Source organism: Schistocerca gregaria, chromosome 8 (genome assembly GCF_023897955.1).
Source record: "Schistocerca gregaria isolate iqSchGreg1 chromosome 8, iqSchGreg1.2, whole genome shotgun sequence".
Classification (NCBI taxonomy): Eukaryota; Metazoa; Arthropoda; class Insecta; order Orthoptera; family Acrididae; genus Schistocerca; species Schistocerca gregaria.
The window spans coordinates 157,894,823-157,910,623 of record NC_064927.1 but is presented as its reverse complement, the minus strand read 5'-3'; the positions used below and the strand labels follow the sequence as shown (position 1 = coordinate 157,910,623).

The 15,801-nt window shown below is 46.1% G+C and overlaps 1 protein-coding gene across 1 annotated transcript in view; it reads right to left on the bottom strand.

The window, feature by feature from the left end:
* Positions 1–15,801, bottom strand: part of LOC126285087 (uncharacterized) — a 57,918-nt gene that overhangs the window by 30,038 nt on the left and 12,079 nt on the right. The window contains exons 2-3 of the mRNA XM_049984412.1: positions 13,238–13,378; positions 5,934–6,433 (exon numbers count right to left, since the gene is read on the bottom strand). Coding sequence (XP_049840369.1) covers positions 5,934–6,433; positions 13,238–13,378 — 641 coding nt within the window. The remainder of the gene's footprint in view (positions 1–5,933; positions 6,434–13,237; positions 13,379–15,801) is intronic.

Here is a 15,801-nt window from a genome sequence, read left to right as displayed (position 1 = left end):
AAAGACATGCAGGCGTGTACCTGCATTAATCATAATCCCGCCCCACACCATCAAACCACGACCTCCATACAGGTCCCTTTCAAGAACATTAAGGGGTTGGTATCTGCTTTCTGGTTCACGCCAGATGAAAACCCGGCAAGAATCACTGTTCAGACTAAACCTGGACTCGTTCGTGAACATAACCCGGGACCACTGTTCGAATGAGCATGTACTGTGTTCTTGCGGCTGGTCCCAGCGGAGGTTCGAGTCCTCCCTTGGGCATGGGTGTGTGTGTGTGTGTGTGTGTGTGTGTGTGTGAGTGTGTGTGTGTGTGTATGTGAATGTGTGTGTGTGTCCTTAAAATAATTTAGGTTACGTAGTGTGTAAGCTTAGGGACTGATGACCTTAGCAGTTAAGTCCCATAAGATTCCACACACATTTGAACATTTGAACTGTGTTCTTGACACCAAACTTTACGGGCTCTCTTGTGACCAGGGGTCAGTGGAATACACCTTGCAGGTCTCTGAGCGAATAAACCACGTCTGTTCAGTCGTCTGTAGACTGTGTGTCTGGAGACAACTGTTCCAGTGGCTGCGGTAAGGTCCCGAGCAAGGCTACATGAAGTACTCCGTGGCCGTCTGCGGCCACCGATGGTGACATATCGGTCTTCTTGTGGTGTTATACACTGTGTACGTCCCATACTGTAGCGCCTGGATGCGTTTCCTGTTTGCTGGAATTGTTGCCATAATCTTGAGATCACACTTTGTGGCACACGGAGGGCCCGTGTTACGACCTGCTATGTTTTACCAGCCTCCAGTCGCCCCAATATTCTACCTTTCATAACGTCATCAGCATGTGTTCTTTAACTCATTTTCAACATACAGTCACCATTAGCACGTCTGAAAACGTTTGCACACTTATTCGCTGCACTGTGACATGCACCAACACACCTCTGCGTATGTGGACTGCTGCCAGAGCCACCGTGCGACGGCCGCAGGTCAAATGCACCGCATGGTCATACCCTGAGGTGATTTAAACCCGCAAACCGCGCACCAGAGCGTTGTTTCACCATGCATCAGCACTATCCTTAATTTATGAGTATGAGTGTAGTTTGGAGCATTGGTTGAAGTAACCGATTTGAAACACGAACATGTGCTAGCATGAGTTTCTTAAAAGTAGATACCATAGGGGTTGCGAAGCAACTCAAATCGCTTGATACGGGCAAGTCTTCAGGTCCAGATTGTATACCGATTAGGTTCCTTTCAGATTACGCTGATACTATAGCTCCCTACTTAGCACTCATATACAACCGCTCGCTCACCGGTAGATCTGTACCTACAGATTGGAAAATTGCGCAGGTCGCACCAGTGTTCAAGAAGGGTAGTAGGAGTAATCCATTTAACTACAGACCTATATCATTGACGTCGGTTTGCAGTAGGGTTTTGGAGCATATACTGTATTCAAACATTGTGAATCACCTCGAAGGGAACGATATATTGACACGTAATCAGCATGGCTTCAGAAAACATCGCTCTTGTGCAACGCAGCTAGCTCTTTATTCGCACGAAGTAATGGCCGCTATCGACAGGGGATCTCAAGTTGATTCCGTATTTCTAGATTTCCGGAGAGCTTTTGATACCGTTTCTCACAAGCGACTTCTAATCAAGCTGCGGAGCTATGGGGTATCGTCTCAGTTGTGCGACTGGATTCGTGATTTCCTGTCAGGAAGGTCGCAGTTCGTAGTAATAGACGGCAAATCATCGAGTGAAACTGAAGTGATATCAGGTGTTCCCCAGGGAAGTGTCCTGGGACCTCTGCTGTTCCTGATCTATATAAATGACCTGGGTGACAATCTGAGCAGTTCTCTTAGATTGTTCGCAGATGATGCTGTAATTTACCGTCTAGTAAGGTCATCCGAAGACCAGTATCAGTTGCAAAGCGATTTAGAAAAGATTGCTGTATGGTGTGTCAGGTGGCAGTTGACGCTAAATAACGAAAAGTGTGAGATGATCCACATGAGTTCCAAAAGAAATCCGTTGGAATTCGATTACTCGATAAATAGTACAATTCTCAAGGCTGTCAATTCAACTAAGTACCTGGGTGTTAAAATTACAAACAACTTCAGTTGGAAGGACCACATAGATAATATTGTCGGGAAGGCGAGCCAAAGGTTGCGTTTCATTGGCAGGACACTTAGAAGATGCAACAAGTCCACTAAAGAGACAGCTTACACTACACTCGTTCGTCCTCTGTTAGAATATTGCTGCGCGGTGTGGGATCCTTACCAGGTGGGATTGACGGAGGACATCGAGAGGGTGCAAAGAAGGGCAGCTAGTTTTGTATTATCGCGTTATATGGGAGAGAGTGTGGCAGATATGATACACGAGTTGGGATGGAAGTCATTACAGCATAGACGTTTTTCGTCGCGGCGAGACCTTTTTACGAAATTTCAGTCACCAACTTTCTCTTCCGAATGCGAAAATATTTTGTTGAGCCCAACCTACATAGGTAGGAATGATCATCAAAATAAAATAAGAGAAATCAGAGCTCGAACAGAAAGGTTTAGGTGTTCGTTTTTCCCGCTCGCTGTTCGGGAGTGGAATAGTAGAGAGATAATATGATTGTGGTTCGATGAACCCTCTGCCAAGCACTTAAATGTGAATTGCAGAGTAGTCATGTAGATGTAGATGTAATACATCACCTTGCCACTGTGGTGCCAACTGCCTGTCAAACTGCTGCTGCGAATGCAGTAAGATGTGCCAGAACCAGACGCCGAACACGATAGTCTTCCCTCGCTGTGGTATCACGTGGCTGTCCGGAGCCAGGGCTTCTCGGGATCGTACATTCCCGTGACCACCGTTGCCAGCAATCAGGTACAGTGATTACATTCCTGCCAAGTCTTTCTGCAATTTCGCTCGTCGCTCTATTGCACGACCTCGTTCAAACTTAGTGAGGCGTTGATAATGGCGTTTTTGTCGCCTGAAAGACATTCTTGACTGACATCAACTCGCCATCAAAGAGGATATAACATTGCAAAACATGCATAGGGATTAAGCTGAAAATGTAGCCTCTGTTTCATCTTTGAGAGTTTAATGGTAACGTAATGCAATACCTTAAAGTTAATCAGTTAATAAATATACAGAGAATAAACTAGGAAGAAACATTATCATTGAACATGACCCTTACCCTGTGAAAGATTATATAGTGTCAATCTTTTTCTGGTTTGTTCCCTATATATTTATTTACTGTTTAACTTTAACGTTTTGGTGTACGTCACCATTACACTGTCAAAGATGTCATTTACTCTTTGTTTGCCAGAGACCCTATACTACTTGCATGTAGAACTCTGATCTCAGAGTATGTGGAGTGCCTGCAGATTCTTGTGAGCTACATAGTCCGCCATATTGTGACTAGGCAAGAAAATTTCCGTCTGTCTGTACGTGATAAAGAATTGCCACTTATTTCTGGCTTTGAACTTTATATCAACATCCGATGTAATAGGCTGATGTGGAAGCAGAATCGAAAAGTATTTTTCTTTAACGCTTTCGTGAAATTTCGTGGCAGCCATGCTATAATTAGGCAGTAGAGCATCTTTGGGAGGCACGTTCAAACAGCTGGGGTTCTACATTAAAATACACTCCTGGAAATGGAAAAAAGAACACGTTGACACCGGTGTGTCAGACCCACCATACTTGCTCCGGACACTGGGAGAGGGCTGTACAAGCAATGATCACATGCACGGCACAGCGGACACACCAGGAACCGCGGTGTTGGCCGTCGAATGGCGCTAGCTGCGCAGCATTTGTGCACCGCCGCCGTCAGTGTCAGCCAGTTTGCCGTGGCATACGGAGCTCCATCGCAGTCTTTAACACTGGTAGCATGCCGCGACAGTGTGGACGTGAACCTTATGTGCAGTTGACGGACTTTGAGCGAGGGCGTATAGTGGGCATGCGGGAGGCCGGCTGGACGTACCGCCGAATTGCTCAACACGTGGGGCGTGAGGTCTCCACAGTACATCGATGTTGTCGCCAGTGGTCGGCGGAAGGTGCACGTGCCCGTCGACCTGGGACCAGACCGCAGCGACGCACGAATGCACGCCAAGACCGTAGGATCCTACGCAGTGCCGTAGGGAATCGCACCGTCACTCCCCAGCAAATTAGGGACACTGTTGCTCCTGGGGTATCGCCGAGGACCATTCGCAACCGTCTCCATGAAGCTGGGCTACGGTCCCGCACACCGTTAGGCCGTCTTCCGCTCACGCCCCAACATCGTGCAGCCCGCCTCCAGTGGTGTCGCGACAGGCGTGAATGGAGGGACGAATGGAGACGTGTCGTCTTCAGCGATGAGAGTCGCTTCTGCCTTGGAGCCAATGATGGTCGTATGCGTGCTTGGCGCCGTGCAGGTGAGCGCCACAATCAGGACTGCATATGACCGAGGCACACAGGGCCAACACCCGGCGTCATGGTGTGGGAAGCGATCTCCTACACTGGCCGTACACCTCTGGTGATCGTCGAAGGGACACTGAATAGTGCACGGTACATCCAAACCGTCATCAAACCCATCGTTCTACCATTCCTAGACCGGCAAGGGAACTTGCTGTTCCAACAGGACAATGCACGTCCGCATGTATCCCGTTCCACCCAACGTGCTCTAGAAGGTGTAAGTCAACTACCCTGGCCAGCAAGATCTCCGCATCTGTCCCCCATTGAGCATGTTTGGGACTGGATGAAGCGTCGTCTCACGCGGTCTGCGCGTCCAGCACGAACGCTGGTCCATCTGAGGCGCCAGGTGGAAATGGCATGGCAAGCCGTTCCACAGGACTACATCCAGCATCTCTACGATCGTCTCCATGGGAGAATAGCAGCATGCATTGCTGCGAAAGGTGGATATATACTGTACTAGTGCCGACATTGTGCATGCTCTGTTGCCTGTGTCTATGTGCCTGTGGTTCTGACAGTGTGATCATGTGATGTATCTGACCACAGGAATATGTCAATAAAGTTTCCCCTTCCTGGGACAATGAATTCATGGTGTTCTTATTTCAATTTCCAGGAGTGTAGAATAGACCTCACTGGTGTTTGCAGCTCACGCTTCATGTGTGATATCTTTTGTAATGTAGTTCATCAGTACTGTATCCTCAGTGAAGACGATAGTCAATGAAAGTCTGATGATGACCTTCTAAACCGAAAACCATTTGTCGAAAAAATACTGTGGAACATCCACAATTTTTTCATTTATAATTCTTTACTCGTACATCACTGCTTATGAAGAGAAATAAAAGCGTCAGATGGGAGTTAATGACATTGAATCTTAAAGAAGAAATAGTAAGATATAGAAAGATACGGAAGGGACCAATGTTCAAATGTCTGTGAATTCCTAAGCGACTAAACTGCTGAGATCATTGGTCCCTAGCCTTACGCACTACTTCAAGTAACTGATGCTAAGAACAATACACACACTCCCATGCCCGAGGGAGGACTCGAACCTCCGTCGGGAGGGGACGCGCAATCCGTGACATGGCGCCTCTAACCGTGCAGTCACTCAGCGTGGTGAAAAGGACATGTAACTGTAATGGATGAGTAGTGAGTACAGAATTCCGAAGATGTTGGTCAGCCACAAGGCGAAACATGGAAGAAGGGGCGTTCTAAGACCAAGGAAGAAAGGAGAGGAACGTCAGATTTGAGGCCAAGTAACCATCAAGCGTTTAATCACTGATTATGACGATCAGGAGTCAAAGACGGACTGGATTACCGTGGCTGTTGATATGCCTTCATATGTGGTACAGTCCAGTTCCTGCATTCGAGTCTCGTTCTGTTGGAAAATTTCAGTTGTCGCGCAGATGAATAATAACGCAATACCTTCGTTGATGAACCGATTTCTTCGACTTCCAGGTTTCCGTCGATAGTAGCATTTACTGAAAGTATCTCAACGTAAGATACTAATTACTTACTTACCTTATAATGGTCTGGTGATGCTGAATATTCCCAATCAGCTGTTGATATATTTCGACTTCCGAGACTGTGGAACTTCTGCTGCGCAGGAAATCATAAAAGGATCCATCACCTAAGAACGGCGATGATTTCGGCAGTACCTGGACGTCTGAGTCCTGGACTATACTTTCAGTGGTGGTAACGCCACTTGGTGACTGCTTTAGAGTGGGAGTAACGCCGGCTGCGAGATGGTCATTCAGGACTGCCAGTTCGGCGGCCACTTGCAGTATCAAGGCTATCAGGGAGCCGTCGATGAGCACTGTAGTCTCGGAAATAGCGAATCCAAAAGCCAGTTCAAGGCTGTACAGTATCTCATAGACCGGCGAGGATCGAGCGTCGAACGGCAGCCATATAGGAATGGGAATATCTCTGCTGATGGAGGACGTATTCTTGGATATTGCAGCCATTATGTTCCTGACAATGGGAGCCAGCAGCCAGTACGCTGTGTTGATTCTGTACGTCACCTGTAAAACCAAAACATTGTCTTCAATTGCTACTCGTAATATTGATGCATATCTAAACTGCAAACTAGGGGGCCACTCCACCTTGGGGATCGCACCACATAAATGCAAAGTTTTAAAAAAAGTCTTAGTTTTAATACTGTAATGTAGGATCTCTTTTAACCTCGTTAGTTCACATGTAGCATGTATGCTTCATCCAATTTTTTGTTTTGTTTTTGTAGCTCAGGGAGTAAATTAAATTCGCTGCTTCGTTGTAGTTAGAGACGGGCCATTCGCGAACTAACGGGTACAAAGGAACGGTTCGTCAAGATGAACGGAGCGAGTGATGAACGAATTCTAAGGAACGGTCTTTCATAGTTCACTTCGGTCGCGGCTTTCTGCTTATAGTTTCCGGGAACGGTCTCGTTCCCGCAACGGCACGTCGGCCGCTCTCGTCCCAGCCAGGATCCCGTTCCCGTCTGTCTTGGTCTCGCTCGGGCGGACTCGTCCTTCTTCGCGTGGCCCCTGTTGCAGTTCCACTGCCGACTGCTCCTAGTTAGTTCAGTATCGAGTTGTTTTTCGTTTCGTTCGCTGCGCAAGCCCATTCTACATCTGTTTCAAACCTTTTTTGAACTCTAAACTTCTGGTTCTTTTCGTATTCTACTCAGCGTCCATGACCAGTAATTAAAATCTATTTTATAATTACGTAAATTACATAAATTACGTTCTATGTAATACATACATCTTTGCAGGTAACAAAACAGCATATCAGCTTCCTTCACTATTTCCATAAACAGCAGAAGAAACATTTGTAAAAAGGCAAGATGTTTTCATTACACATGCAAAAGAAGTGGCCATTATCCGTCTTTTGATCCAAGGTAGAAGAGCACGTTTATTGTTATGGAAGGCAGACCGACTTACAGCTGAATGAAGTCCGCGTTCCATAACTGAGTGCATGGTGTAACGTTTTGTAAAGAGAATACGGTAACTTCTACAATCTTATTTCAGTGGTATAGGGTGGCGTACGAGAAATCGGCCCCGAGTACTAGACTGCCCATTGTCGCCCACCAATCGTCATCTGTCGTTTCAAAGTTGTTGTTTGCATTATTATTTCTTCACTGTCTCATTATTACATGTTTATCTATTCTGCTCGTAGCGGTCAACAAATCTGTGCGTAACTAGCTAGCTGTCTGTACTCGTGGCCGGTTTTACGTGCGCCACCTTATATTACTTCACTGCGATCAGCCAAAAAACCCTATGTTGGTAAAACGAGAGGTTTTGCACAATCACGAAAATTACAATTGTGTGAGAATTCTGTTATGAATAAAAACTCTGTACTCCAGGGTGGTGGAGGCAAGTGTCCCCTCTTGGTGCATTCCATTTTCAGTCACCTATGCTACTAATTTCGAATTTTTCATAATAACCGTATACAAAGCACAAATGAACGGTGAACGAGTAAAAATGAACGGTTCCAAAAAAAGAGCGATCACCAGTGGTCTAGTTCCCAAGGATGAACGGGTTTGCCCATCTCTAGTATGTATATTACCAGATCAAAAGTAACTGGACCCATGTTACTGGACATTAATATGTGGTATGTCAACCCTTCGTCTTTATGGCGGCTTGAACTCCGTTGTGGGCCCTTTTCTGAGGTATCTGAGTGCCTGTGGAGGAACCATATAAGGTAATGACGCTGGATGCTGTCGTATCCACGGACCCAACCAACCAACTCACGCAAGCGCGCCCTGACCGTGACATCGCTGGCCACAGTACCTGTCGCGGCCGTCGGCGTCTCAGGGCGTTACCGCCGACGGAAGAGGTCGCGCCATGGCTGAGCTCGGGTCCGCAACGCCCTCTGCCTTTCGCATGTGAGGAGGAGCGCTGGCCCCGAGACGGACAGTCTGTTGTCGATTGTCTATTGCTAGCCTTTCGTGGAATTTATAGTGGAGCGATTGCAGTGTGATATTTGCTATTGTATTGGACTAGGCTCAGTACACGGATTACTCTAGGATATTACTTGGACTTGTATTGCTGGTGCACGTTTAGTCAGAAATAAATGTAAGTTATCTCTACATTCTAGCTGACGCAATTCTTGTCATTAATAATTTTTCGGCCAACAGACATAGCTACATCCTGGTCACTGCCTACTCTTTATACAATTTGTTGTGGCTGCCCCAAAAGTACCGCCGAGGACCTTGGGTTTGGGAGCCGCCACAAACGATGCTATGGTCCTGAGCGAAGTCTACGTTCTAAGTCATTTCATAAGTATTCAGTTGGGTGCGGGTCGGGACTCTGTGCAGACTAGTCCATTTCAGGAACGTTACTCTCTACAAATCATTGCCTCACATAGGCTGATACAAACAGTCATCGTCTCCGAACTTTTCCTCTACTGTACGCAGTACCTAATGAAGTAAAATTCTTCTGCATTCAACATTTTATTGAACGCACTAAGGTGATCCCACCTTAACCACGAGGAACGCCACCATATTTAACACCGTATCGCTTGTACCTAACTGTTAGCACTAAAAGGTGATGGCGGGTGACGTTCCCCAGGCATTGGCTAAAACCAAACCTTTCCATCAGACAGCCACAGGGCATAGCCTGATTCTACACTGCAAATCACTCGTTTCCAGTGTACCACTGACCAGTGTCGTTGCACTTTACACTCTCACAAGGGTCGTTTAGCACTGGCCAAAGAAGTGTACGCCTCTTGGGCAACAGCTAGACCAATTTTTTTCCAAGTGCCTACGCCACAAATAGACATGGATTTAGAAATCGTAACTCGTGTAAAACTGAGTTTCTCATTTTCTTGCACTCTTGCACAATATTCTGAAGGGACACAGGGAGATTTCATACACAGCTTTTTTGTTTTCTTTTTGATTTGTTCATTTACACTGATGTCCAAAATTAGAGCAACAAACGGAAATTTTGCACGGTTGCGTTTATTTAGCCACAAAACACTATACACAGGTGACATTAGAGTAGAAACAATGTACAGAATACGGAACATAAACAACTGCATAACGCATGAAGGCAGACGAAAATGTTCGTTTTTTCCAACTTAAAGGGTTTGTACACTCATTCTAACAACTGTTAATATGCACAGTATGTGGTGTGACCACCTCTGGCAGCAATACAGGCATGACAACGACGGAGCACGTTGTGAATGATGTCATCAATCTTATGCTGAGGAAATTACGTCCGTTCCTACTCCAGGGCTGCTCGAAATTCCTGGGAAGTGGCTGGTGGAAGCTGACGTGATGTAACCCATCTTCTCGTGCACCTCAGACATGCTCTATGGTCCTCAGATTTGGAGGTGGAGCAGGTCACGTCATGGCTGGATCATCTTCCATTTCCAAGAAAACACCAACCACCTGTGCTCTACGAGGTTGAGCGTTATCGTCCATCAATACGAAGTCGGTGGCCACAGCATTTCGCAACAACCGTACATGAGGTCCTAAGATATCGTCACGATCGCAGTTAAACCTAGCAGGTTCACCCACACAATTTCGTGAAGAGGTGTACGCGCGGTTAACATAATCCCTGCCCACATCAGTCGGTCTCTTTCCAGAAAGTATGAGTCCCGAAATCGAGTTCCACATTCCCTCCAGATGCGAATCCGTTTTTAATCACTCTCGAGACCAAATCGAGACTTTTCTGTGAAAAGAACATTGGCCTCCTGTTCGACTGCCCGGCGACATGCCGTCAATTCCACTCTAGATTTTCCCTTCTGTGAATAAGCGTCAGAGGTACACGTACAGCAGGTCTCTGACAATAAAGACCACTCTGCCGAAGCCTTCAGTACACCGTTTGCCTCGATACCACACGTCCAGTGGATGTTGTGGGATGAGACGGCAGTTGCAGTGCACTACTGAGGCGGTACCGCCGTGCACGTACAACCAAATAACGGTCCCCTCTTTCTGATCTCACAAATATTCGACCCTGTCCTGCTCTTTCGGCAGTCTCGGTCTCTATAAGCTGTCGCCACATCTGAGAAAAGACAAAACTGTTCACATTAAGCCATTGGGACACATCAGTTTGCTATTGTCCTGCTTCCATTATTCCTATGGCTCTCCACCGCCGAGAGTCCGGTAGGCGTCTTCTCTGTACCATACTGCACCGTCTGTGACAGTGTAAACAGCAGTTGTGGATGAGGGACTACCCAACAAACACTACACCGTTTGATAAATGCCCTGGCGATATTGTTGGCGTGGTTGTCCGTTGACCTGAGTGCCACCTCTCGTGCAGAACTCAGTCGTATGGACATCTGTTATTAGTTTTCATGATTATATCGTGAATTAGACAGAGAACGGGGAAATAGCAGCTTGTTGCTTTAAATTTGTACACCAGTGTATTTTAGTCATTAGCCTGCTGACTGTTTCAAGCGGACCGCGAGGAATTCCTCTCCTGACCCAATCTCTTCACCTAAGACTTCCTTCTGTTTTTGTACTATGTCTGGGCTGATTACAATATCAGTGCTAAAGACAAAAATAACTAATTCTGATTCTGATTGTCGTTTATTAGGTGGAAGATCGTTCACACATGTGAGGAAAAGTAGTGGACCTAAGACTGAGCCTTGAGAAAGCCCAAACATGATTTCTCCCTAGTCAGAATTATGTCACCAGAATTATGTCATATCTAACCAATTGGTATTGGTGGAGTTACCAATTGGTTAGATATGACATTATCCACTACTTGGCTTTATCATCAGTCCCATAAAACTCCAATTTATCTAGGAGAATACCATGATTGACAAAGAAAATACCATCTGCTGCTTTTTAATATGTAATGCTTGTAAGAGTTGGCGAATTAATATATAAATGTTATTCTCAATAGAGAAACTCTTCTGAAACTCAGATGTGATTTACTGAGGATATTATTGCCACTAATGTGAGATTCTGTTCTAGAACACATCACCTTCTCAACAATTTTAGAGAATGATGTCAGCAGTGAAACAGGTCGGCAGTTATTGACATCTCTCTTATTACCTTTCTTAAAGAGGTTTTTAACAAGAGCATATTTCAGTCGCTTTGGAAAATTCTTTGAATAACTGATGCATTACGTATGGGGGAAAATAAGGAGGGAGGAGAGGAAAAACGAAAGGGGGAGAACCAAAGGAGGGAGAGGACCCATAAGGAGGGGGAGGGGCAGGGCAGACACTAGAGGGAATGGAAAAAGGCAGAGGAGGGAAATGAAAAAGGACTCGGGGGGGAGAAGGGGGGAAGAGAGAGGGTAGGTGGGGAAAAAAGAGGATGGAAGTGGGGGGAGGGAGCCCAAGAAAAGGATGGAGGAAAGGTGGGGGGTGAGGATCAGAGTTGACAGGAGGGATAAATGGAGGGAGAGAGGGCATCATCTGTGAGGGGGAGTTGATGGAAGCCACCTTGGGAAAGGAGATGAAGGGTCTAGAGATGGAGGGTACGGGGGACACAACAGTGAAGACATGGCAAGGGGCGGGGATGGGAGAGGAGCAAAAAGGGGGTGAAGGGCATCAAGGCAGCGGGAGGTGTAGAGTATGCGGATATGTTCGAGAAATAGGAGCAGATGGGGGAAAGGAATCAGGTCAAAGAGGATCTGCGTGGGGGACGGGAGGCGTATACAGGAGGCGAGGCGGAGTGCATGATGCTCAAGGATCTGGAGGGACTTACAAAATTTGGGAGTGGGGGAGAATTTACCTAGTGCCTGGGTTTACATAGTAAGCTATGAGCACGTGAGCGTAAGCAACGCCTCCAGCAGTGGCCAATGTTAGACGTCTAGGCTTAAAAATTGAAGTATAAATACGATTTGTGTTGAGTTAACAATTTCAAGAAACCATGTTGATTTTTAAAAAAAACACTGTTATATAAATGTGAAAAAACTTTTCAACGTCAAACTTATAAAAGAACGTTAGTAAGTTACCTTATCTTCATTCGTAATATACTAAGGGGGAAGGAAACAATTTCTTGAAACTTCCTGGCAGATTAAAACTGTGTGCCCGACCGAGACCTTTGCCTTTCGCGGGCAAGTCCTCTACCAACTGAGCTACCGAAGCACGACTCACGGCCGGTACTCACAGCTTTACTTCTGCCAGTATCCGTCTCCTACCTTCCAAACTTTACAGAAGCTCTTCTGCGAACCTTGCAGAACTAGCTAGTTCGCAGAAGAGCTTCTGTAAAGTTTGGAAGGTAGGAGACGGATACTGGCAGAAATAAAGCTGTGAGTACCGGGCCTGAGTCGTGCTTCGGTAGCTCAGTTGGTAGAGCACTTGCCCGCGAAAGGCAAAGGTCCCGAGTTCGAGTCTCGGTCGGGTACACAGTTTTAATCTGCCAGGAAGTTTCATATCAGCGCACACTCCGCTGCAGAGTGAAAATCTCATTCTGGAAACAATTTCTTGTCTGTATTCTATTGACTTTGTGCTTATTTATATGCTATTTCTATTATTTAATAACGTAACAAGTTTAAGTGTGCCTATCTGTAACCGTATATACAGAGCCCTCTACTCCAGGTACTATGGGCGCCAGTGCTATGGTAGCGACCCAAATGGCTGTCCTCTCTGCTACGATGTTACGTGTTGCCTAGTCCAGGCCCCATGGACGCTGTAGTCCTGGCAGCGGCGCCATATGTCTGCCTCCTTTGCCGCGCTGCTGTCTGTCGCCTAGGCAACGATATAATCCATACGACACTTCGGAGGGGACCCATCGTTATAGTGCAGAAGATATAGACAACCTACATTGTCTATAGAGGCGTCCGCCCAAAAATACGGACATTTTCCTTTTATATTTAATATGATTGTATAAAGGGTATTTAGTGAGTGACGATGTATTGGTTTTTATTTTAACGGATGTCGGCGCTCACCTGCATAAAGCGGCGCAGCTTGACGGCCGTGGCTTGGCACCGAGCCCTGTGGCCGGCCTTGTCGGGGAACCGCTGGCGAGAAGCCGCCAGCAGCCGCAGCAGCTCCGTCAGGCGCTGACCGTCCAGCGAAAACGAGAACATCTGCATAGCGCATGCCAAAACACACGCATCAGTTCCCAAAGACCAGGAGTACTGCAATTGTCACGAAACTCGAGCAGATTTTTATAACACTGCTGCAGCCAAAAACACCACAGGTAAAACCAGCTTAGTTGCATAGTTCTGGCTAATGCTGTCACGCCAAGCTAACTGTTGATGCTGTTAGATGTATGTATGCAGACTGAAAAGACGAATGAAAGTTTGTACCACGGCCGGGATTCAAAACTTCATCTCCTGCTTACTAGGCAGATTAACTAATCAGTACGCCACCCTCACACAGTGACATTGCACAGCTGCATGGACTACGCAAGCACGCCACAATCCTCAGTCCCAATCTCCATTCACAACCACATGGTATTTCCCCCTTGAACTCCAACAGCATTGTAGAGACTCTCCAACTATATCTGAACAAAACGGCGGAGCCTGCCTGAAACCCAGGCATATGTTCCTTAATCAAATGAAAGTATATGGTCCCAGGGTGGCAGGGGTAAAATACAGGTGGCGAAAGGCTATTTACAATTTGTACAGAAACCAGATGGCAGTTATAAGAGTCGAGGGACATGAAAGGGAAGCAGTGGTTGGGGAGAGAGTGAGACAGGATTGTAGCCTCTCCCTGATGTTCTTCAATCTGTATATTGAGCAACCAGTAAAAGGAACAAAAGAAAAATTCGGAGTAGGAATTAAAATCCATGGAGAAGAAATAAAATCTTTGAGGATCGCCGGTGACATTGTAATAATGTCAGAGACTGCAAAGGATTTGGAAGAGCAGTTGAACCGAATGGACAGTGTCTTGAAAGGACGATATAAGATGAACATCAACAAAAGCAAAACGAGAATAATGGAATGTAGTCTAATTAAGTGGGGTGATTCCGAGCGAATTAGATCAGGAAGTGAGACACTTAAAGTAGTAAATGAGTTTTGCTATTTGGGGAGCAAAATAACTGATGATGGTCGAAGTAGAGAGGATATCAAATGTAGACTGTCAATGGCAAGGAAAGCGCTTCTGAAGAAGAGAAAATTTCTTAACATCGAGTACAGATTTAAGTGTCAGGAAGTCGTTTCTGAAAGTATTTGTATGGAGTGTATGGACGATAAATAGTTTGGACAAGAAGGACTGAAGACCACAACAACAACATGGTCCCAGAGATCGTTTCAAGTCGCAAACATCTATGATGTATGTATGCAGACTGAAGCGACGAATGAAAATATATATCAAAGCTGTGAATACCAAGTGGGCTGAGGCGTCAATGTGAATTTGGACTGAGGAAGGAGACGTGCTCGGTAGTCCATGCAGCAGCGCTAAGCTACTACGCCACGGTGGCGTAGTGGTTAGCGCATCTGCCTAGTGTACAGGAAACCTAGGTTCGAATCCAAGCCTTGGTAGAAATTCTCATTTGTAACTTCAGTCTGCATGAATACGTCGTAGGTTTGAGACTTGAAAACGTTTCTGGAACCATATAGTTTGATTTGATGGTGTTAGATTATAAGGTAGCAGTTAGGACAAGCAGCTTGGTCGAATGGCGACCGTGCACAATTTGTCAGATGAACTGCGGTTAAGTTCCGTAGCGCAAGTTGGAAGAAGGAACAACCAGGAGAAGAGTTTGTCGTTAAATCTTCATGTCGTTCGTAGGCTGTGAGATTAGTTCGCTACACACAGGTTTAGCTGTCCACAAAGTTCAGGCAAGGACAGTCCAGGCCTTCCAAGGGCGTAGTCGAACAATTTTTGCTGATAAACACTTGAAAGAATAAGACTGCGACTCTGTCAGTACATGCTGCACCGAGAGGAAGGACATTTATTTTTCTTTCATCGTAACGTTGTACACTATGTGATCAGAAGTATCCGGACAACTGGCTGAAAATGATTTAAAAGTTCGTGGCGGCCTCCATCGGTAATGTGGAATCCAGTATGGTTGTTGACCCACCCTTAGCCTTGATGACAACTTCCACTCTCGCAGGCATGCATTCAGTCAGGTGCTGGAAGGTTTCTTGGGGAATGGAAATCCATTCTTCACGGAGTCATGCACTGAGGAGAGGTATCGATGTCGGTTGGTGAGGCCTGGCACGAAGTCGGCTTTCCAAAATATCCCAAAGGTGTTCCATAGGATTCAGGTCAGGACTCTGTGCAGGCCAGTCCATTACAGGGATTTTATTGTCATGTAACCACTCCACCACATGCCTTGCATTATAAACAGGTGCTCCATCTTGTTGAAAGGTGCAGTCGCCAGCCTCGAATTGCTTTTCAGCAGGGGGAAGCAAAAAGATGCTCAAAAAAATGGTTCAAATGGCTCTGAGCACTATGGGACTCAACGGCTGTGATCATCAGTCCCCTAGAACTTAGAACTGCTTAAACCTAACTAACCTAAGGACATCACACACATCCATGCCCGAGGCAGGATTCGAACCTGCGA